The sequence below is a fragment of the Perissodus microlepis genome, chromosome 17 (assembly GCF_051167445.1).
Source record: "Perissodus microlepis isolate ML-2025 ecotype Zambia chromosome 17, ASM5116744v1, whole genome shotgun sequence".
Lineage (NCBI taxonomy): Eukaryota > Metazoa > Chordata > Actinopteri > Cichliformes > Cichlidae > Perissodus > Perissodus microlepis.
Genome location: NC_140477.1, coordinates 4,494,686 through 4,517,450, shown reverse-complemented (window position 1 = coordinate 4,517,450; position 22,765 = coordinate 4,494,686). Strand labels below are relative to the sequence as shown.

Here is a 22,765-nt window from a genome sequence, read left to right as displayed (position 1 = left end):
TGAACAGGAAAAGTGCGATTTTCTCAGAAAAAAATAGGACTTAAGAAATGGTTGACTGCTTACCTGAAACAGAAATAGTCATGGGTGCTTCCAGAGCCCTGTCATTGTCCAAATCCCTGCTCAACCTCAGATCCCCAGTTTCTTCATTCAACAGCAGCAGACTGAGCTCATTTCCAGACTCAAACTTGTAGCGCAGTTTATCTGACACATCCGGATCATGAGCCGGAACCTTTCCTATTATTCCAGATGGAAAACTGTTGGACTTGTTGGTGACATAGTTATTAAAGAGAATCTCAAAGTTGTGCAGCACTGGTTCGTTGTCATTCATGTCTACTAGGCGGATGTGCACAGTAGCACGGCTCACTAGCGGTGCTGATGTGGCCTGAACGACTATGACATACTCAGTTTTGGTCTCATAATCCAAGTCTGTGAGTGCAGTGAGGTCTCCATTGAAAATATCCAGCTGGAACACTTCTGGAATATTTCCTTCTACAATCTGATACATGATCTGAGCATTAGTGCCGTCATCGGGGTCTGTGGCAGTGATCTGGGCCACGACTGATCCCACTGGGCTATTCTCTTGCACGTCAATAAAAAGCTCATCCTTCTCAAACACTGGAGCATTGTCATTTATGTCTTGGACTACAATATGAATAGAAACAGCAGCTTTCAGAGGCGGAACACCTTTATCCACGGCAAAAGCCTTCAGGTTATAAACATGAACGTTTTCCCGGTCCAGCTTGCGAGCGGTTCTGACGATGCCAGAGTGAGGCTCTACGTGAAAATCCCCGTCACCGTCATCCCCACCTTGAAATGTATAGGTCACCCTGCCGTTTGATCCACTATCTCTGTCTGAAGCAGAGATCTGGAGCACACTAGTGTAGACAGGTGCATCCTCAAGAACACTCCCCTGGTAGATGTCTCTGAGAAAATGAGGAGCATTATCATTGGCATCACTGATGATGATCTCTACATAAGTGATGTCAGATTTCTGCGGGATGCCATTGTCTTTGGCAGTGATGGCTAAAGTGTAGGAGGCCTGATCCTCATAGTCAAGCTCCATTTTGGTTACGATGGCACCTGTATCCGGGTCAATTTCGAACTGAGGAACATTGTCTTCCATTACGTACGTGATACGAGCATTTTCCCCCGTGTCTTCATCTGTCGCACTGATCACTATCACAGTGCTGCCCACTGGTTTGTCTTCACTGATAGACACATGGTAGCTGGCGCTTTGGAAGACAGGCCGGTGTGTGTTGGCATCGGTGACATTGATGAACACCTGGGCGGTATCGTAAAGTGTTCCATCACTGGCGGTGACTGTCAGGACATACTGGCGTTCCAGCTTGTAGTCCAGGGGAAGGGCTAAGGTGATGAGGCCACCGCCACTCTGGCTAGTGATGGCAAAGCGGTTCCTGGTGTTGCCACTGGAGATCTGATACGTCACCATGCTGTTAACATCCCTGTCCACAGCGGTCACTGTCAGCACACTGCTGCCGACCACAGCATCTTCGTTGATCTTCAGTGAGTAGGTCTTCTCTGAGAATGTGGGTGTGTTGTCGTTCACATCCAGCACTGTGACGCTGACACTGGCAGAGGAGGACCTCACAGGTGTCCCGTGATCTCTCGCCTCCACGCCAAAGGTGTAAAATTCAATTTCCTCCCTGTCGAGCGGCTCACTAACTGTAATCCAGCCTGTGCTGTTGTTGATGGTGAACGGAAAACCTGGCGTGGTGTCGGTAATGCGGTATTCCAGGAGAGAATTTTTCCCTGAATCGGCATCAATGGCTTGAATGTGGATGACAGAGTAACCAACGGCCACATTTTCCAGCACTGTAGCCTGGAAAGGTGTGCTGACAAACATGGGTGTGTTGTCATTGACGTCCACCACTTGCACCACCACCATCCCTGTGCTGTTTATCAGCGGAGGCCTGCCTCCATCCTGAGCCTTAATCCTTAAATTATACTCCCGAATCTTTTCATAGTCAAGAGGATTGATGACATCAATGACACCAGTGGGGGAGTGAATGTAGAACTGCCCTTTAACGTTGCCACTTATGATGCTGTAGTGAACTTTGGCATTGTTTCCCTCATCTCTGTCCGTCGCCTCCACCTGGATCACTTTGGTGTTGACTGGCACGTTCTCTGGGACCTGCACCACGTACCTCTTTTCAGTGAACTGTGGGTAGTTGTCATTTTCGTCTTCCACAGTGATGTAAACTGTGGCGGTGGCACTGCGGGGACTTGGCTCCTTCCCCTGATCGTTGGCTTCGACGATCAGTTGGTACTGGGCCCGGGTCTCCCTGTCAGGCCGCTCTCTGATCCTTACCAGGCCGCTCCGGGGGTCAATTTCAAACACAGAGTTGACTTCGTCTGCGTTCACAATTTTATAGATCATGTCGGCGTTGGAGGGAGCATCACCGTCAGTGGCCCGGACTGTCTTAACTTCAAAGCCCACTTCTACGTTTTCTCGGATGCTGACTCGATATTCATTTTGCTCAAACACAGGGGTGTGGTCGTTGGTGTCACTTACAGTGACAGTGAGGTAAGAAGTGGCAGATCTTTTGGGGCTGCCATTGTCCATCACAGTAACTTTGAACACATGGGTGTCTTTGACTTCTCTGTCCAGAGCCTGGATAGTTGTTATGCTTCCAGTCTCTGAGTCTATGTAGAAAAAGTCATCAGACCTTTTATCAAACAAGGCTTCCATGCTGTACTCCAGCCTCCCCGCTTCTCCATCATCCGGGTCATTTGCTTTTAGGGTGATAACTCGCGTCCCAGCGGGCTCATTCTCACGCACAGACACCTGATAGTTGGGAAGTTGAAACTGGGGAGATGAATTAACCTGCCGCTTTCCCCTTCTGATCAGCACAACAGACTGTCTGTGGATGGTTTCTGACGGGCTTTGGTGTTGTTTGCGCGCTTTAACGAGCGTCAAATGAAGCTGCACAGAGAGCCCGCTGCCCGGAGAGCCGTGCAGCGCGCAGTGAAGCTTCTCCTCCGACTGTCCACTGTGTTTAAGACACAAGTCACTAGCCAGGAATAAATCTCCGTGCCTAAACACCCCGACAACGTTTCTTCCTACACACTCAGTATCCAAAAAGGCAGTGTTTTGCGTGAAGGAGGGTAAAAGTTTTGTTACATTCAAAATTAGAATACCTGCAGGTAAGCAGGAAGTTGCCTCCAGTTTTGAAAGGTGTTTTATTTGAATGTCTGGCTCACCTGACGCTTTCTTTCTCTTGTATTTAATAAAACAGTCCTGGCCGTGAACGAACACATTAAAATGCGTCAGGATAACGTCTCCGGACGCGGAGGAGACAGTTCTGAAATAAACAGGCGCAGGATTCCTGGGTGTGCGCGCACACAGAACTTTGTGGGACAGGCGGATAACACCGTCGAGCCTCCCAACTTGGAAACAACTCTGAATGAAGTTGGGAGATAAAGTCCTGTCAAGTTTATAAGTCCACCCAGGGCCGAGCGACAGGTTGGCCAAAAGGCTCCCGGGCTGTGAAGTCTCCGAAAGGTGCATCTCCAAACATCCCGCGAGCGGCGGCACGGTGAACAGAACACAAACCCAAACCCAGCAACACATCGGCGGCTCCATGCTTGTAAACCTGCCGAATCCCGTTCAACTTCACCGAAACTCCTCCGCAAAAAAAGTAAAGAAAAGCATTAAGTCTCCCTCTCCCAGCACCGCGTCTTACTTTTCTCCCGCATGGTGAAGTTTTTCTCAACGTGGAAAAAGACGCTGGGTATCCATAGTATCAGTGTGTCCAGGCGCGTCACGGCTGCGTAAACACACACTGAGTTTAAAATGAGTACAAAATGGCTCCGCGGCTCTCCTCCTTCTCCACCTCCTCCTCCTCTCTCCTCCTCAGAGACTTATTACCATAAACCTGCTGTGTTCCCCCTCTGGGACGCTTTCGGGTGGGGTGGTGGCGAGGAGGCTTTCTTTTTTTTTCTCATGGAGATTTAGGAAGTGCCGCTGTCCGGGTGACCAATACGCACAGGCGCATTGTTATTACAATAGGACGAGAGGTGGGTAAAATTCCTGCTGCGCGTTTAAGTGTCGCTCCCTCTTCAACTTCTGTGTGGTGAAGCGTTCTGAGCTGTGATGGTACAATTAAAAGAGACCTGAGGCTCAGTGAAGGAAGACTGAAAATATCATCATCACAGCTTTAACCAGCTCCTACTCATCTATGGAGGGGAGAAAGTTGAACAGTTATTTATATGTCACATCAATGTAGTAAATATTAGACACAGGGAACTGTGGACTGCACCACAAAACTATAGGAATGTCGCAGAGGATCTCACTTCCTTCATCCGTGCAGTTTACTTGTGTGCGTCATGGTCAGAGATGAGTGTTTTTTCTTCATTTGTAATACATCAACAATATAATAATAATAATAATAATAATAATAATAGGTAAAATCAGACAGCGTTTCAGGCATCTAATTTTGTATGATTTTAGAACTTTACGTTCATTCAAACACATTTCATTTTGTTTTGCCTCAACAAAACGATTTTAATTTTATTTTTTAATTTAAAGTTTAAGCTGACAAAAAATGACTTTTCTATTCTGGAAAAAACTCCCACAACAACGATTATATGCTGCACTTTAACGTGTATCACGAGGCAATGCCGTTACTCTCGGGATTCGTTATGTTTGTGCTAAACAACGTTAACTCCAGAATAACAGTTGACGTTAGTCTTGTACAACAGCGCCCCTACGAGGACCAGGAGCTTTACAACAGTTGGCCCACAGCTGCCGTATCCACTGATGAACTTCCTTACGCACACCTTGCTGGTGCCGGGTTGGACCCGTTTTTACCTGCACAACTTCCTTAATTTTCCGTTGCACAGATTCAGCAAAGTCCTGGAAACATTCCTGAGATATTTGAGTCTGTATCAACTTGACAGCATTACAACTTCGATCCCTGGCTGCTCCAGCCTGCATGCCAATTAGTTGCTTTCCAATGAAGTGTGAATGTTAGACAGCATGTCGCAAAGAGTGCTTGTGTGCAAAATTCTCCAGTAGAGTAGAAGTGCTCTAAAAACCAGCACATGTACTCTATGGCACCAACAACCGTGTCATTTTCAGAGTCACTTAAATCACCTTTTCGTTCTAATGCTCAGTTTGAACTTCGGCAGGTCATCTTGACCATGTCTACATGTCTGATTAGACATTTGTGTTACAAGCAAAAGAAAGAAAAAAAAAAAGGTGTGCCTAACAAAATGGCCATTATGTACATAAACTCAATTTTGCCCAAGAAAAATCACGACTCTGGACAGAACATGATATGGCACATTTAAACACAGGCGCGTGCAGGGAAAGCAAATGTCACTCTTCGCATTTATTTATTTAAGTCCATTTTTCAAATGTACACTTTGTACAGAATCCTCTTTCTTGTAATTTACAACAACTGAAATAAATGGCACAACTTCAAAATCTTACCAATGGATAAAAACATCCAATACTCTCACATTTCCTTTCTCTCCTATCAGGCATTTTTTTAGGTCATAATTTAACCACCGTCAAATCCACAACAGAATAAACTTGGATCATAGAAGTTGTGAAACATACAAAAATAATTTTTTAGTAGCCTTCAAAGTTTTTAGCTGGTCTGAAAAAAACAAACCAACCTGAGCAGCCTTAAAACTTTTAAGACAAACTACATAAACTCTTATTACACCAATAAAGTAGAACAAGCCAAGAGTCAACCAGATCTGCCCACAAGGTAGTGTCCTCTGAGGAAACATGAGCATCCTGACAGTCCAGCAGAACTTCACAAATCTTCACCCAGGTCTCCCAGTAAAGAGAAAGCAGAGCTCAAGGCCTCAGACCACAAAAAAAGAAGCACCGTCTACAGTTCAGAAAATGCTCTGCTTAACAATGTGAGCTCATTTTTTGTGTCTGCTTTTATGAAAACACACAGTGCACTGTAGAAATGCACAAACCTACTCGTTTACACAATTATCAATTAAATAATCGCATTTCACGAGTGCATCTTTGTCCTCGTAGTGAAGCCAACAACAAGCAGTACCTGGAAGTTATCGCTGTGGTGTTGGTACAGATCTTGGACGGAAAGATTATATTAGGTTAAAAACAATAGAGATCTACTTATGTTAAAAAAAACCCAAACAAAACACTGCTGTTTCCTGGAGCCTTTAAAAAGCCAATCAACCCTCTGCTGCCTCCCCGAGCATCTGCCCTGTGTCACTAAAGCCGGTCCAACCATCTCCTGGACTGGCTTATGTTCCTCACAGGGTGCTCGCAGCTCATGTGCTGCACACAGTGCATTTCCCCCACAGCCGGACTGTGAGCTCCTCTCAGCTGTCTGGTTCAGGGGTCGACTGCTCTTTGCGCTGAAAGGCTGCTACCATCCGCTCGCGGCCCTTCTGCAGCGTGAATTCGCTTGGCCCAAGCTGGGTGATCTTCCCACTGCCCAAACACTCGTCCCCTTTGTAGAGCACGGCAAACTGTGGAAGGAAAACAAGAACACTCCGATAACACAAAGAAGCCACACATGTAGTGTGATGTTACAGAACAGTCCTGAACACGTTAGCCGCTACCTGTCCAGGTGTCAGAGCTCTGACTGGCTGGGAGAGCAAAATCCACACAGAGCCGTCCATGTTCAGAGTTACTGTGCAGGGAACTGGAACGCACAGTTGAAGCTGTGTTTAATGTTTGAGCTGATTTTCAGTCGGCATTAATAATCTTCTCGCAGGCACTGATAACACAGAACTCACCGAGCGGCATCTGGTGGACGAAGCGGAAGTGACAATCCATCATTTGGGTCCTGGCTAGTTCGGGGGGCGGGTCTTCTGTTACCCAGTGGAAACGCTCCGTTCGCACGGTGTCGCGGAAAAGAGCTGTGTGATTGGTTGTCGGTGCCTGAGCCACAAGAGGTGTAACAAATCAAGTACCCGATTAAAAATGGTCACGAACTGCAACACGTTGCTCAAGAAACACCAAAGATGAATACGCTGCCTCCTACAGGGAGTTACAGGTATTACCATCCTCTGTTTCATTTTACAAACCTGTTTTTGAATCTACAAGTCGACACATTCATGAACATTAAAACTGGGGGAAAAAAAAAAAAAAATCGCATCTAAATTTTAAGGGAACATCAGGAGAATGTTAAGATAGATGCGTTGACATTTGATAACTTAAACACAGATGTTCTCACCACAAACACATCTCCAGTAACGATGTCTTTGTCCACCACAAACCAGGCGTCTCTCTGCCCGCCTATCCTTGCCCTTTGGCCCAGTGTCAGTGTGAACCAACCTGTATGGACAGAAAAACATAAGAATATGAGAAAAGAAGGGACAAACAGGTGTCTGATAGTTTTATACATGCGCATATGGACCAAAACAACCTCTGTAACCTTTAACATGTGACTGCATGGGAAATAATTTGACTTTGAAGTCAGCCTCATGTGGCCATTTGAGGAACTGCATGTTTCAGCACTTCAGACGTTGCTTTGTTTTTAGCTCCAGAGAATGCTGCCTGACTATAATACATTTTAGTCAGGTGTACAGTAGTGGCACACTTTTATTTTTTTTAAAAAAGAGATGTTCACAAACACACCTTTGTGGGTTCCCATTACAGTTCCATCCTCAATGGAGACAAAGTTCCCAGGTTTGGGTTCCAGATACTGAAAATAGAAACAAAGCAGCTGAAGATCAAAATGATCTGAGGTCATCTTAAAAAGAGATGGGAGGTTTTGTCCTAAATCCTATGAAAATGAGATACTTTTGCCATGTGAAATAAATACTTACCTCCAAGATGAAGTTTTCAAAGTTTCTCTCTCCAATAAAGCAGATACCCATGCTCTGAAACGACACACCAGTCAATTTAAATCCTGTGTTCCTCTCCTCTCTCCTTATTAAAGTCTGTAATATATATGAGCACCTCTTTCTTCTTCAGCACGTGGTGAAACCCGGCCTCAGCAGCCATCTTTTTCACAAATTCTTTGGTGAGTCCAGCGAGCGGGAACATGGTTTGTCGTAAGGCTTGTTGTGGGATCTGACTGAGAAAGAAAGTCTGGTCCTTGAGGAGATCGGCCCCTTTGTACAGCTTCACAGCTGGTGACGGGAACGCAAGAAAAAAAGACAAACTTCACTCGCAGAAACAAAAACAGTGGAAATTAGTGTAAAAATCAGAGATATAAGAGGTATAAAGGGAAAGTCACACTTACGATTTCGGATCTCAAATCGATCTCTGAACAGCGTGGTGGGAGGAGCTGTGTGAGCCTGTTCGAAAACTTCGTCATCTTCCTGTGATGTCCTGGCATAGTGGCCTGTTGCCATGGCATCAGCACCTACAGGAAACAATGTGTCTCTTGGAGTGTGTCTGAGACTTAAGTGATCATATTTTATATTTCAACCAATAAGCATGAGAATGAAAATAAAACAGCGTACCCAGGGTGTCGATGGCATATTTGTGGAAGTGGTTAAATTTGATGTGCTTGTTGCATAGTATGTCTGGGTTTGGTGTTCTTCCCCTCTCATATTCCTTCAACAGATTACTGCAAACCAGACAGAGAGAAACTGCATTCAGTGCTCAACACTGGATAAAAAAAAACAAGTACAAAATTTGAGAGATTCCACATTCTGATCCTAGTTTTTGTTCTAAATCTCATTGAAGTCAATATCAATTTTAAATGTGAATCAGAACATTTTTCCTTATCAGGAATCCTGGAAGCTTGCCTCATATTGCACTTTTTAAGCTCTTCCAGCATGCACACAGTTGTTGCACATCTGCAAGCCACTTTGCAACCAGCCTCCAACTGAGCTCCTACTTTTTAATGCTGCATATGAACATTGTAGATAGCATGTTGGTTTGATAGTTAGTGCTGTTGCCTCACAGCAGGAAGGTAATGGGTTCAAATCCACTGACCAGCTGGGGAGGAAGCCAGGGAATCTGGAGTGAACCCACATAGGATTTATGTGGCGTTTGCATGTTCTCCTCGTGCCTGCATGGGTTCTCTTTGGGTACTCCGACTTCCTCCCACATTTCACAGGCACACTTTAGGTTAACTGGTGATTCTTAATTGGTCGTAGGTGTGAATGGTTGTCTGTCTGCCTGGATGACCTGCCCAGGGTGTAACCTTCCTCTTGCCTTATGACAATTGGGACAGGTGGAACAAAACAGGGAATAGATGTAGCCCTCTCTTCTGTGCTGACTGCCACCTACAGCTTTCCATGTATGTACACAGAAGGGCAGGAAGCCCTCACAACAGAAGGATCCAAATATAACTTACTGCACACAGAAATACCTTTGTGTATCGTGGTCCAAATGACCTGCAACTGTCTTTTTAGCAGCTCTTTAAACTAGTATGTTTAGAAACGATATGCTGAAAATCCCTTTGGAGCATTTTCACAAAAACGGCATTTCTCAAATTTCATTGGAGATGGCGGCATCTGTAATGGACAAAGTATGTTGAACACAGCGCCGACAGGACGATATACAGAGGAGGTGGGAAGGGGATGGAGGCAGATGATAAGCTGCTGTGAGCCCTAAAGGCAGCAGACAGAAGAAGACAGAAATACCTGAAAACTTCATGCCAGTACTCTTTGACATAGGAGACTTGATGAAAGGGGACATCCAGGCTCTGGCACACTCTGTATGCGTCCTCACAGTCCTTCTCTGTGGTGCAGACCCCCTTCTCATCCAGAGAATCCCAGTTCTTCATAAAAACTCCAGTCACGTTGTAGCCTTCAAACAACACACAATCACAATGAGACTCACTTACAGCTTTACTTTGGTTTTTCTGACTTTATTTGATTGATTTCTTTGATTCGTATACAGCGGCTTCACCCGTCTGGCTAACCTTTTCCCATCACAAAGCCAGTACAGGTGTGCTTCAGTGTTTCCACTGCCAGCTTTTCTCACCTCGTCTCTTCAGCAGTAACGCTGCGACGGAGCTGTCAACACCGCCGGACATAGCGCACACCACGTGCTTTATCAAGGCCATGTTTTCATATTACTGCAGTCTGGCTTTGAACACTTTCTCGCTCACGAAGCTAGAATATTTCACCCAGCTGCTCCACAGAAGCCGCCATGTTTGTGGTCCGCTCAGCAATAACATCCGATTTGAAACGCATTTTATGCCGGAACCATCAAGCTGCAGAGGAGGGAGACGAAAAAGTTGTAACACGAAACTTCAAGGAGCTGAGTGAAAACAAATAATAAGGTCTGTGTAAAACATACCGAACAGAATAAATATACATTTTTGGTTTCGTTTAAAGACGAAACATAGTTGTTTTATATATAATTTAACTTTCACGTTTTTTCCTAATAAATCAGAGGCTCGCGAACTGCTTACAAATTAAATCAACTCAATTCTTTACATTTTCCGATTATTAAAACTGTGAACTCATGGTTGAGAGCTGCATGGTTGAGAGCTACATATTTTAAATTAATCCTACAGTAACTGCAAAAATATATTAATTAATTAATTAATGAGTGTCTTTTATACGTTTATGTAAAACTAAACTACTGGGTGTGATGATGTTTCTCTGTTTCTGACCCACCCAGATGTGCGAGGTGTCTGCAGACGCTGTCACTCTGGACATGCTAAAAGAAGCGAGAGAGACGGTGAGGAGCAGCCCTCTGGGTGTCATCAACACCCCCATGATCGCCTGGAGGCAGACCACCCTGCCTCTCAGCATTGACTGCAACATCCACATCAAACTGGAAAACATGCAGAGAACTGGTTGGTGAAACCCACTTTGTTTGGCTTCCCTGACACTTTGCTGCCGGTTTATTGACCTCCTTTTTTGAATGACAGGGTCTTTTAAGATCAGAGGAGTAGCCAATCAGTTTGCCAGGAGACCGGCGGGTGGCCGTTTTGTCACCATGTCTGCTGGAAACTACGGCAAGTCGTTTGCATATGCCTCAAAACACTTTGGGTCAAAGGGCAAAGTGGTGATGCCTGAAACCGCCCCAGAGAACAAGTCCATCTTTATACAGGTCAGAGGTTGTTTGTGGCACAGTTAAGCAAAAGACAAAAGCCTTGAAAGTTAAATACAGACAAATAAATTACTTCCTAATAAGTGTGAATTTATTACTTTGTCATTTTCATGGAGTGGTTATTCTTGTCCTCAGAGTTTAGGGGTTGAGGTGGAGCGAGCTCCTACATCCTGTCTGATAAACGTGGTGAACCGTTGTGTTCAGGAGGACAACATGACCTTCCTGCACTCCTTTGATGACCTGGATCTAATTGCAGGGCATGCCAGGTACAATCAGGGCTGGATGCTAGTGCATAAGAGTGCTTCTATCTTCGTGTTTTATTGGTAACAATTACATTTTTAATATCTCTGTCTTTTATTAATTACGTGTGCACATGCATTTAGTCTAGGTATGGAGGTGCTGGAAGTGATGCCGGAGCCTGATGTGGTGGTGGTGTGCTGCGGTGGAGGCGGGCTGCTGGCTGGAGTAGCTGCTGCCATCAAACTGTCAGGTTGCACTAAAACCAATATCTACGGCGTGGAGCCAGAAGGAGGTAAAAAGTCACCGAGAAACTGATGTTTAGCTTGTTTTTGTGTGCAGAAACTTTAAGTGTGTTTCTGCTTAACGCAGCTTGCACAATGTACAAAAGCTTAATTGAGAAGAAGCCAGTAGAAATGGACAGCAAGAGCATCGCGTCAGGTCTTGCACCACCTTTCGCAGGTAGTTTTTGTCAAATTTCTCTCCAGCATATCTGGCTTGTATGTGAACTGTTCTTTTAAAATTCCTTGACTTTCTGTTTGCGATACATGAGAAAATAGAAGAGTTTTCTTGCGCCATCACCAGGCAGGCTGCCCTATCAGCTGTGCCAACGTTACGTGGAGGGGATCGTCCTCGTTAGCGATGAGGAGATCGAGGCTGCCGTGTCCACGCTCTACAGATCCGGGCTGGTAGTGGAGCCATCAGGCTCTGCTGCTTTTGCTGCCATCGTTAACAACAAGATCCCAGAGCTGGAGGGCAAGGATGTTGTGTGCATCCTCACCGGAGGGAATATTGGAAAAGCCGAACTTGTGAACTTTCAGGACTGACAAACTACAAATCTGTGACTTCTTACAAATCCGTGCCAGTAACTCTCTCAGATAACAATTTAGAATAAACATTGTTAATACCCATGTTTTTACTTCTGTCGTAATTCTGCGTCTTTCTGGTATGTTTTTTATATTCTTAAAAGTCTGACAGTGTGAGAGAGTGTGCCGATTAGAATGTGTAGGTAAGTGCTTGACTGATTGGGAATGACAGCAACTCAGCCATGAAGTGGTATACCACATAACATCACAGAGCGAGGACAGCATATGGTGATGCGCATGGTGTGCAAAGACCACCACCTTCCTGCAGACCTCCAAACTTCATGGAATAGGTTTCCATGGCTGAGCAGCTGCATCCTAGCCATGGGCGATCGTGGCTCAACATTGTGGGAACTGTTTGCAGATGCCCCCTTTCTGTTCCACCAGGACTGCACACCAGTGCACAAAGCAAGGTCCATAAACACATGAGAGAGTTTGGTGTGGAAGAACCTCAACCTGATAGAACACCTTTGGGATGAATTAGAGTAGAGACTGCAAGCCAGGTCCTCTCGTCCAACATCACTGTCTGACCTCACAACTGTGCTTCTAGAAGAAAGGTCAAAAATTCCCATAAATCCCTCCTAAACCTTTCCACAAGGTTTGGAGCCTCTCTCCTGTCCTCCTCTATATTTCTGCAGCAACACTCTAAAAACTCTTTCTCAGCACAAAGCCATAACTGCTTCTCTGATGGCAGGGACATATTCAAGGATGGCAATTCCAGGAATCGTGCCAGGAGCATCATCTTCAACCTTGAGAAAAAAAATGAATGAAGCTTTGGAAATAAATGCTGTGACACTGCATAAGCTCATCAAAATGTTGCCCCCGGAGGATGTGTACCATGCTCAGAAGCAGAGATGGGCAGTAACGCGTTACTGTAATCCGATTACTTTTTTCAAGTAACGAGTAAAGTAAGGGATTACTATTGCAAAAACGGTAATTAGATTACCGTTACTTTCCCGTAGGAACGCTGCATTACTGCGTTACTAAAACCGTGATTTTTTTGCAAGAATGTCTCATGACAGTGACGTAAGCGAGTGCGACGTTCTTGACAACAGCTGTGTGCAGATCAACAATGGATAATATATCAGTGCAGGAGAGAGTATGAGCGTGCAGTGTTTAAAGCGTGGAAGTACTGACCTTATTTTGAGTTTGATTCCATAAAAAGTGACAAAAACATTAGCATCCGTTGTGCGTGGGAAGAAAACTTCTCTTTACAGCGAAAAAAACCCCTAAGCTTCCAAGCAAGCACCGAGTGCGCTATGACGTAATGGGAAATTCACAGAGAAACTCGCGGATTCTTCCACTGACCGCTGCGGCACACCTGCACCAGGGTAAACCTCCGCCTACCCTTCTCCTGTTTTACAGGTGAAAATAGAGCAACAGGACCGCTAGTCTGTGACTTTATTTATTTTCTGCTGTGTTTTACTTGCATCTATTTGAAAGAGTGAGTGTAAACACACACAAAAATATATTTTATGTGCTGAAATGTGCAGAAAATAGGTTTAAATGTTAAACTAATTTATTCAAGTCAGAGAATGTTGCATATAATTACATTTTTGCTTGATGCATAAAGTTAAAAGATTAAAACTAATAAAACAAGTTTTAAAAAGGGACTTTTCCATTTGATTACATTTTGTGATGGATTATGCAGAAAAAGTAGAATTAGCCTGACAGATCTATCGCTGTATTACCTATTCAGGTTGTAAATCGTGTTTTTAAAAAGTAACTAAGTAACTAAGTAATTAATTACTTTTGAAAATAAGTAATCAGTAAAGTAACGGGATTACTTTTTTGGGTAAGTAATCAGTAATTAGTTACTGATTACTTTTTTCAAGTAACTTGACCAACACTGCTCAGAAGTAAGGGTGGTCCAACAAAATATTCAGTGTGACTATTTCTGGATGGGCAGTGTAGCTTATTGTGTTACATACTGTTACATTTCAAATACTGTGATTCTCATTAACACTTTGTTAATGAATAGTAATTACTTTGTAAACTATAAACATTAACATGATTTGCTGCAGTAGAATGCCAATTGATGATTATAATGCAATGCTTTGTAATCTATAAGCATCTGAATGGTTATAATAGTTCCTGGTCCTCCTTCACTACGTCCATGAATCTTCTCTGAGGTCTTCCTCTTTTCCTCGTGTCCCGCAACTCCACATTCAACGTTCTTTATTAAATATTTCTATTATTATCATCAACAGACGTAAAAAGTGCAATTTTGTCAAACCTAACTCCAAACTTTTTAAAACAAACAGCAGATTTATTATTCATGCCTCCCCAGGCTGACAGCCATTGGCTGAAATTTGGCTCGACTGAAGTGCCTTCATGATAGTGCTTCGGGGCATTTGAGCCTTTTTCTTTTTTTTTTTTTAATTATTCAGAGGTCTGGCTCACATCCACCTCAAAGCAATTTGGATTCATAATTCAGCTCTGCTGCCAAGAGAGCAGCTTTACATCACTGAAAAATCGTCAGAAAACTAACCTTCAGTGTACAGAACCAAAAAAACACAGTGAATGAAAAAAGTTCAAAGGTAAAATAAAACAAGAAATAGGATGATGCTAAATAATAAGAAACGCAAAGATTTCTCCCTACGTCCTACGACATGGCCGTGGCAAAGAAGAGATAAAAAAGAATAAACAAAGATGAGTTCACTCAAAGGTTTAAGAAAAATAAGATTTATTTTGATTGAGCCCAGTGTACAGAGATCAAGACTGACAATTTCTGTTGGTTTAAACTTAAGAGCGTGCTGGGCTAGTATTAAAAACAGACATAGATCTATTGACAACAGATCTATTGTTAAACTGCTGTGTGGAAAGAAAAAACAACACATTTTCTCAGATATTATTAGGTATATCCTGGTCTTACAAGGTGTGATCATAAAGTTCTGCAACTCTGCAAAAACAAAAACAGTCCCCCCTCGAAGGTGGTCTCCGGTGCAGCACTGCATGAATCTGCTACATTTGGCTTCATTTTAGAGAACAGAGTCGTATCTGGCTGTATGTAACCAGTGGTGAGCTACAATTTGGTTAGTGTGACCAAAAAAATCCCAACCTTTGGTGTTTTCGATTTACAGTCTACAGATTTACGTCATTTCTACTAAATGCCGTCCCTTGAATGCCTCAGGATATTAGATCCTTGAATAAGTCTGACCTTGGTGCACAACACATGAATGCTGGGAAAAAATCGTCTAGATCCTGATGCGTTGCTTTTGTGTTATTGTGTGCTGTTTGGTCGGTGGGCTGTAGGTGGACAAGCCGCTCTCATAACCTTTGATGACCCTCCGAGTCAAAGCTGTTTCAGCCTGACACAGAAGTTAAGGTTTGAATTGCTCCAGTGGACAGAATGAGACGTTCAAGGAGTGTTCTAAAAATAGCAGCGGTGCTGGAAGTAGTCCAGTCCTGCACAAGGACAGTGTGTTGAAGTGGAGCTCAAAGCGTAGTCTTTCATTTCTTTAAGGGTGAAGTCATAAAAGTCACAGAAGTTTCTAATCGCACCTAGTATATCCCGCCGAACCTACATAACATCCTTGGTGGCCATTCTGCATACGACCGCATCAAGCAGACTCCCACATTTCTCCTCCTGGGGAGTGACTTTGTACAGCTGTAATAGAGGGGAAAAAATAAATTAAAATATTCTTTAAATTCATCAAGCAAAGTGTTAAAGCGGTAGTGAGAAAACTGCAATTGATTATGTACTCTGTGGGTTATAACATGATTTCAGGCCCAGTTTTTTTTTTCTTTTGTCAGATCTTCCCTGAATGTTTCATTTAGTCTGGGACTGGATATAATCCACATCTGAGAATGTTTTGGGAATAAAGCAACATTAGGAGAAACAACTGTGCAGCCTGTCACCCCTGTAACATAACAAGATACAAGTGTGGAACGCAGATTAATTAAAAGCAGCGACCTTTTTGATCTTTGCGTGGTCTGACAGTGAGGAAATGTCTTCCACTGGAACCTGCCGGCCCTCCACCCTGGCTGCAATGTCTGACACGACCTGGGACTCATCTTTGCTGTCAACCATAACGATCAGAACGGAGTTATCACCATCTGAGATCCCAAATCTTTTAAAGGCCTCTGAGATCTATATTAGTGGAAGCATACAGATAGCTTACATATCTAAAACTACGTTAAGAGTAACATATTTTTTCAAAAATTGAAACATGGATCACAGAAACATCTGCTTCTTCTCACTTACATTATTTGTAGGGGACAGATTGAAGATGATCTCCGAGTAAAGAGTTCTTGTCTTCATTTTTTCTATTTTCTCTAAGTGAACGGCTTTATTGGCAGCTACCAGCACTTGAAAAGGATCCACCAGCTGGAAATGGAAGCACAGGGTCAACGTAAGCAAACAGCAAGACTCCAGGTAATTCTCAATTTTTCTTTTTCAGTGAAAGACACGAGTACTTCACGGTTTTATTAGTATGTGTTTTATACAATAAAACACAGGCGTATTTGAAAAAAAAAAAAAAAAGCATTGCTAAAACAGACGGAAAAGGCTCACCATCGTAGGGTTGATCAAGGCACCGTTTATTTTCCCTTCCATGGCGCTTTTTTTCAGCTCTGCAGCATTTTTGACTTCTTTGAAGAGCATCTGGGTCACTCTGTGGTCGGGGAAAAGCTCCAGCTTTTGTGTTAGATGCATTCTCAAAACACACACACACACAAAAGGTTGGATAAAATTCTATAAACGGCACACGGACCACGGTGCTTCACGTGAAGTCTCTACACGGCGGGGGGAACCATAACACGGTGACACCGCGTCAGAGGAAATCTCCTCCTAGGAGGAAAAAAAGGATATCACAAGGTAGTAAAACGGCAGTCAATAACATAATCATCCAAAATAAATCATACATATATGTAAGGCAGATATTACTCGACAGATAATCCCACACTAAAGTATTTAGCATAGTACCGGAACCTATGGTTTTACACGAGTTTCCGTACCGAGCCTATTTCTGAATCGGACCGCCAGCTGTCAAAAATCACAAAAATTCTTCCGTTTAGCAACGGTGGACATGTTTCAGACAGTTTTCCTCTAAATTAACGTTTTCCCGCGGTTTAAATTCTCGAGTCTAGTAGTTATGCGAGATACTCTAAAGTCTAACAGCTAGCTCTGGTCTGAACTTTTCTCAGTTTTACGCCGTGTTTCGTCGTCAAACATGGAGAAATTTGAAGGCTACATGTTCACTGCTCTGTGCAGCACCAACTTCTTAATATCCTGCCTGCTGTTCTCCAGAGTGACCCGCGAGCAAAGGGAGCCCTATATGGACGAGATCTTCCACGTTCCCCAAGCTCAGAAATACTGCCAGGGAAAATTCAACGAGGTAAAGTGTGAGTGATGAGGGTGAGCCCGCCATTATCAGGCGGATTAAGGTTAGCTAAGAGCAGCGGGGCTTTCGATTAGGGTTAATCTCCACACTGGGCATATAGGGCTGTATCAGTATGGTATGCCTGTCTGGATGGGTTATATTTATTGATGTCACGTGGGCCAGCTTTAAAAAGAGCAAGGGACTTTGTGGTGAAGTGAAGCTTAACTGCTCAGATCTGTATGAAGCTCTGTAAATCTTACATTACTAATGGCTATCTGTAAAGACATGTTGCATGTTCATCCTCATGTGACATGATGCATGGCATCTGACTGACAGTGAAAGCAGTGTGTTTTAGAGGAAACTAGGCTAAACGATGGTGTTTTAGTCAGGGATCCATGAGAGAGTGAGAGTTTTCTAAAAAGTGTTAAAGCCTTGCAGAGAAAAGATTGGGGTGGTTATTATTCATCACAGCCCTGCCTGGTTCACATGCAGCAGAGTAACATGATGCCTGGGTCCAAGCAGATGCCTGCGAGGCTCCAGGCACGTAGGACAAGAGACCAGTAAACGACCGCCTTGGCAGCCCAAAAATCCTTGTGCCTTCCAGCAACCACTACAGGAATGAAATTCACATTTTCATTGGCTAAGTGGTTGTCATCAGGGAATACACTTTCCTCCTAGCAGCCAGTGGTTGCAAGGGAGTTGGCAATCAGTCTCTAGGACTGTCTGACAGGGGGTTGTCTTTTCCTACAACCAGACTCATGTTATGCCTGCAATCTACTGGAGCCTCTTTCCTTGTCTAGGGCTAAATAGATAAATAATTGGATACAAGCATAAAAGTAGTTCTCCTATAACACATCCTACGCATATTAATGCATGACGTTTTATCAAGTTCAAGATAAAATGACATGTTTAAGTGTGTTTTATAAACTGTTATGAGCTGTCTTTGTTTGGTGAGGGGGACGTTAGTGCCCGTAGTGAATCTGGGAGTTTTGGATTTTACGGATTGGTAACGCCTACCAGCAGTTCAAACAGATGGTGACTTGGATGAGAGCAGTCTTTGATGATGATTTGGGGCTGTTCGCAATGTCTGTGAGGGAAGGAAAAGAACAACAGTGTTGGTGATTCTCTGGAGGGCCTTTTTATCTGCTGCTACGAACCCCATGTACCACAGTGTAATGAACTATGCTCTCAGCGGTGGCTCTGTAGAAGCACAGCAGGAGGAGCATTTAACTGAGATGATTGTTCCTGAGTATCCTCGGGAAATGCAGGCCCTGCTGGGGCTTCTAAATGATGGCTGAGGTGCCATTAGACCCATGGTGGATGAAATTTAAATGACTTTATTTGTAAATTTGTGTCGTCACATACTCCATTGGACGACATTATGTATCAACAGACTGCTATATCATTTGGGCTGTAATTTTAAGATAGCATATAGATGAAGGTTCTAAAAAAAAAAAAAAAAAAAAGGCTTTTGTCTTGTGGCTCAGGAGCCAGAGCAGGTCGTCTACTAATCGAAAAGTTGGTTGTTCGATGCCTGGCTGTAATAATAAAGTGAGTGCTGATGCAAACACAGGTTTTTTTTCTTAAATACTTGTATCACAGACTAGCCAAGAAAACTGACAGTGCTATGAAATATCCCTGTGGAGGGCCACAACAATAAGATTATAAAGGGATACAATTAATATTGAGCACCATGAAGCTCAGCTCAGCTTATTGGTGTGGCCCTTCACAGCGGAAGCCCCCCAACTCCCCACTCAAGAGCCATTATCCGCTCACTCCACATGTTAAGTGAACTTTACACCTTGTGCCATGTTAACATGTTTTTAATTCATGCAGTGGGACCCGATGATCACCACTCTCCCAGGCCTTTACCTCGTCTCAGTGGGAGTCATCAAGCCTGTGGTGTGGCTCACCGAACTGACAGGTGAGGTGGTGTGCTCCACGGCCATGCTGCGCTTCATCAACCTGCTCTTCAACTGTGGCAACCTTTACCTGATCTATCTGCTCCTCTGCAAGCTGCACCTCAGGGAGAAGGTAAGTCCAGGACACGAAGACAAGACCACAAGTGACTTAATTTTTTTTTTCTGATGTCACATTAACTTCTCTTCTAGATACGGACAACCTCACGCCGAGTCCTGTCAGCGCTGTCTCTGTCCACCTTCCCTGTGCTCTACTTTTTTAACTTCCTCTACTACACCGACGCTGGATCTACTTTCTTCATCCTCTTCACCTACCTCATGACCCTGTACGGCTGCCACAAGGCCTCTGCGCTGCTGGGCGTCTGCTCCGTGCTCTTCCGTCAGACGAACATCATCTGGGTGGCGTTCTGTGCAGCCACTCTGGTGGCAGGGAAAATGGATGACGCCTGGAAGGTGGAGCATACAAAAAAGAGGGACGAGAAGTCTGCACCGTCTCAGATCCCGCTGTCATTCAGCGGAGCTAAGAGAATCCTGCTTTTCACTCTGGAGTTCCTCACCTCACCCAATCACGTGAAGGCGGTGCTGCTGGTGGCCTGGCCTTACGCGCTGGTCGGCGTTGGCTTCCTGGTGTTTGTGGCGCTCAATGATGGGATCGTGGTTGGCGACAGGACGAGCCACGAGGCCTGCCTCAACTTCCCCCAGCTCTTCTACTTCTTCTCCTTCTCCCTCTTCTTCTCTCTCCCCGTTTCGCTGTGTTACCACCGCGTCCTCCGCTTCCTGCAGGCTCTCAAAAAGCAGCCTTTGTTTTTCCTCCTGGTCACCGGCATCTCTTTGCTCCTGGTGTGGAAATTCACCTTTGTCCACAAGTACCTCCTGGCTGATAACCGCCATTTCCCCTTTTATGTGTGGAAGAAACTTTTCCAGAGGCACGAACTGGTGCGTTTCCTCCTCATCCCTCCGTACATCTTCGCCGGGTGGAATTTTCTGGACTCCTTTAAATCGCGCTCTCTCTTTTGGAGTTTGGCTTTCCTGGCTTGCCTCGTGGCCACCACAGTCCCGCAGAAGCTCCTGGAGTTCAGGTACTTCATCGTTCCATACCTGATGTATCGCCTGCACATGCCCCTTCCCTCCCTTCCCAGACTCATCGGGGAGTTCCTCCTGTACACGGCCGTGAACGTTGCCACCATCTACATCTTCATCGCCAAGACCTTCCACTGGCCGGACAGCACAGCAACGCAGAGGTTTATGTGGTGAGGAAAAGACTAAAGTAATCATTTCAGGATTTTCTCCTGTGTTACAGGGGACCAGAACATCTTAAAAATCAAAGCAAAGCCTCTGTTACATCTCGGTATCAGACCGACACGGTCATATCATTTTTATACACTCTAACCACACGGCTTTGTTCAGAATTTGTAGGGTTTTATTCTCCCTACAGACAGAATCAGTATCTCCAGATTGTATTTGACTGGCGAAAAAAAAAAGTACTTTTCAATGACACTCAAAACACTCATAGGTAAATCCTGCCAGTCAACTGTGAATCATTTCATGACTGAATGAAATTGATATTAACAAAAAATGTTGGTAATAACAGTGAGAGATCTCAGTATTGTAAGAGCGCTGGTGCAGATTTAAATCATAATGAAGAATCTTTAATATACTGTACTCGCATGTTGTTTTTACCCCAAACAGCTTTTTTCCCCCCTGAAATCATTGATCCTTGTCGAGGTTAAAAAATAACATTTCAACCTTGGAATAAAAAAACAAATCCGGCTCTCAAATAAATTAGCTTCTTTTAAGATTCATAATTCTGACATAAGAAATGTAACTGATTCAGGAAATCAGAAGATTTAATTTGTAAATTTAACAAAATGTTTATTTTGTTGTGTCAAGTCTACAAGTCCTTGTTTTTGTACGGCAGTTTTTTCTACAGCACTTGTAAAATGTAGTACAACAAAATCATTCTTTTGCAAGTATAATTAAAGAGACCAAAAATGATATAATCGTAATGTAAAGTTTAGATTTCTTTTGATGTGGGATGGTTTTTTTTAAAGCATTTTGTGCCAGTGATGGACGCCGACAGAACTTTATAATAATGGGACTATTTGAAGATGTACATACATTTTTACCTCAATATTCACTATGACCAAGCCATACGAGTCCACTGGAGGTGACCGAGATGTGTGTCGAGATGTTCACTGTTAATTTAGACGTTTTTGTTTCTGCTCTTCTGTATGTGCTCGATTTGTGGATGTGGTTAATTTCGCTGCTTACTTGTTGTTGTTTTCTTTATATGCACGAGATTTCAGTCATAAAATTCATCCTAACAAAAATCCGATCACGTTGGTTTGTGACTCACGCGATCAAAGTCAGTCAAATCTGAATGTGTAATTTGTCGTGTTCAGTTTGAATGCAGTGTGGCCTGTGTGTAGGTGTGAACACGAGTAAACGTTGTGCATTGATGCTGTAAGTATGCTGCTTCCATCTTCATTCATCTGTGGAATAAAATATTGAAAATCAAGTCTGTAGAGCACTCGTTTGAGTTTCACGTGAAGATGGACGATAGCGTTATATGTGCACTTTACGGTCACTTTATTAGGTACACCTCCCTACTTCCTTTTTGAAGCTTCTTTTGCCTCCTCGAGATGATTTGAGCTTTTTAACATGCTGCGTTCTCCTGCTGGAGGCAGCTGTCAGAAGATGACTACACTGTCGTCATAAAGGAATGGACACGAGTATTCGGGTCGGCAGAGTTAAAACTACGGGGACTAAAGTGTGCCAAGAAAATATCCCACACATTTGTTACACTACCAGCAGCAGCCTGAACTTTTGCTACAAGCCCGGATGGATCCATGCTGTCATGTTGTTCATGCCACATGCAGACCCTACCACCAGGCAACGTTTCCCAGTGTTCTGACAGGCGTGTGACCCGGTGTGGTCTTTCCTATCAGCTCGAAGCAGTCTGGCCATTCTCTGACCTCTGAAATCAGCAAGACATCTTCTCTGCTGCTCGCTGGATAGTTTCTGTAAACCCTCGAGATGTTTGTGTGGGAAAATCTCAGTCAGTCAGCAGCTTCATCCAGACCAGCTGCCACCAATGTTGTTCACTGGCCATTTTTTCCCCCATCTACACTACTTCCTCTGTGTTTCGTGGTTCCACAACAATGTATGATGAAAACAATAAACACCTTTATTAAAACACCTCGTTATGTTGGAGGAACACAACGGAACAGAAATCAAGTCATTTAGAACTTAATCTGATTAATACTGTGACTATTTCTCCTTATTGACATCAAGTGGTACTAACACAGTTTGTCTCTGTCTAACTCACCAAGTTAACGGATCAGCCAGAGTCAGCCACCAGGAGGCGCTATAATGCAGCGCTAGAGACCCCTATGAACATGAAAGTGCAATTCACCATGAAGTAAATGAATTCAACATCTG

The 22,765-nt window shown here is 43.8% G+C and overlaps 5 protein-coding genes across 14 annotated transcripts in view; 2 read left to right on the top strand and 3 right to left on the bottom strand.

The window, feature by feature from the left end:
* The window catches only part of celsr1a (cadherin EGF LAG seven-pass G-type receptor 1a), a 96,510-nt gene extending 92,298 nt beyond the window's left edge, over positions 1–4,212 (bottom strand). For 6 of the 10 annotated variants that reach the window (XM_084909764.1, XM_084909766.1, XM_084909765.1 and 3 more), the window contains exon 1: positions 64–4,211. In XM_084909764.1, the coding sequence (XP_084765890.1) occupies positions 64–3,604 (3,541 nt within the window). In that variant the 5' untranslated portion in view covers positions 3,605–4,211. Of the gene's footprint in view, positions 1–63 lie in introns of all 10 variants that reach the window. The other 4 variants (XM_084909763.1, XM_084909767.1, XM_084909768.1 and 1 more) reach the window with 2 other exon arrangements.
* A 1,127-nt stretch (positions 4,213–5,339) lies between these two features.
* trmu (tRNA 5-methylaminomethyl-2-thiouridylate methyltransferase) lies at positions 5,340–10,107 on the bottom strand. The gene is made up of 11 exons (XM_084910942.1): positions 9,902–10,107; positions 9,559–9,724; positions 8,428–8,534; positions 8,205–8,327; positions 7,919–8,091; positions 7,786–7,839; positions 7,595–7,661; positions 7,191–7,291; positions 6,751–6,895; positions 6,574–6,656; positions 5,340–6,480 (listed from the first exon to the last, which is right to left on the bottom strand). The coding sequence occupies exons 1-11, from the start codon at positions 9,981–9,983 to the stop codon at positions 6,331–6,333; spliced, it is 1,251 nt and encodes a 416-aa protein (XP_084767068.1). The 5' UTR covers positions 9,984–10,107; the 3' UTR covers positions 5,340–6,330.
* Positions 10,108–10,128: 21 nt separating this feature from the next.
* Positions 10,129–12,507, top strand: LOC146369079 (uncharacterized). The gene is made up of 7 exons (XM_084910943.1): positions 10,129–10,202; positions 10,547–10,724; positions 10,800–10,981; positions 11,117–11,247; positions 11,365–11,513; positions 11,591–11,680; positions 11,804–12,507. Exons 2-7 carry the CDS (start codon positions 10,547–10,549, stop codon positions 12,043–12,045), a joined length of 972 nt encoding a protein of 323 aa, XP_084767069.1. The 5' UTR covers positions 10,129–10,202; the 3' UTR covers positions 12,046–12,507.
* A 2,243-nt stretch (positions 12,508–14,750) lies between these two features.
* Positions 14,751–17,053, bottom strand: tprkb (Tp53rk binding protein). Its single transcript, XM_084910615.1, has 4 exons — positions 16,598–17,053; positions 16,289–16,411; positions 15,998–16,174; positions 14,751–15,691 (listed from the first exon to the last, which is right to left on the bottom strand). Exons 1-4 carry the CDS (start codon positions 16,736–16,738, stop codon positions 15,605–15,607), a joined length of 528 nt encoding a protein of 175 aa, XP_084766741.1. The 5' UTR covers positions 16,739–17,053; the 3' UTR covers positions 14,751–15,604.
* Positions 17,054–17,062: 9 nt separating this feature from the next.
* Positions 17,063–21,842, top strand: alg10 (ALG10 alpha-1,2-mannosyltransferase). The gene is made up of 3 exons (XM_084910614.1): positions 17,063–17,420; positions 19,242–19,439; positions 19,517–21,842. The coding sequence occupies exons 1-3, from the start codon at positions 17,256–17,258 to the stop codon at positions 20,576–20,578; spliced, it is 1,425 nt and encodes a 474-aa protein (XP_084766740.1). The 5' UTR covers positions 17,063–17,255; the 3' UTR covers positions 20,579–21,842.
* The last annotated feature ends 923 nt before the right edge of the window (positions 21,843–22,765 follow it).

Bases quoted from the DNA above. Each gene is read 5' to 3' on its own strand.
- trmu (XM_084910942.1), bottom strand. From the start codon at position 9,983: ATGGCCTTGATAAAGCACGTGGTGTGCGCTATGTCCGGCGGTGTTGAC. The intron at 6,896-7,190 runs GTGAGAACATCT...CTTGTGGCTCAG, and splicing joins TTACTGGAGATGTGTTTGTG to GCACCGACAACCAATCACAC. The intron at 6,481-6,573 runs GTAGCGGCTAAC...TTCCTTCCACAG, and splicing joins GAGCTCTGACACCTGGACAG to TTTGCCGTGCTCTACAAAGG.
- LOC146369079 (XM_084910943.1), top strand. From the start codon at position 10,547: ATGTGCGAGGTGTCTGCAGACGCTGTCACTCTGGACATGCTAAAAGAA. The intron at 11,514-11,590 runs GTAAAAAGTCAC...TGCTTAACGCAG, and splicing joins CGGCGTGGAGCCAGAAGGAG to CTTGCACAATGTACAAAAGC. The intron at 11,681-11,803 runs GTAGTTTTTGTC...CGCCATCACCAG, and splicing joins TCTTGCACCACCTTTCGCAG to GCAGGCTGCCCTATCAGCTG.
- tprkb (XM_084910615.1), bottom strand. From the start codon at position 16,738: ATGCATCTAACACAAAAGCTGGAGCTTTTCCCCGACCACAGAGTGACC. The intron at 16,175-16,288 runs GTAAGTGAGAAG...CCACTAATATAG, and splicing joins ATCTGTCCCCTACAAATAAT to ATCTCAGAGGCCTTTAAAAG. The intron at 15,692-15,997 runs GTCGCTGCTTTT...CCTCTATTACAG, and splicing joins ACCACGCAAAGATCAAAAAG to CTGTACAAAGTCACTCCCCA.
- alg10 (XM_084910614.1), top strand. From the start codon at position 17,256: ATGGAGAAATTTGAAGGCTACATGTTCACTGCTCTGTGCAGCACCAAC. The intron at 17,421-19,241 runs GTAAAGTGTGAG...TAATTCATGCAG, and splicing joins GCCAGGGAAAATTCAACGAG to TGGGACCCGATGATCACCAC. The intron at 19,440-19,516 runs GTAAGTCCAGGA...CTTCTCTTCTAG, and splicing joins AGCTGCACCTCAGGGAGAAG to ATACGGACAACCTCACGCCG.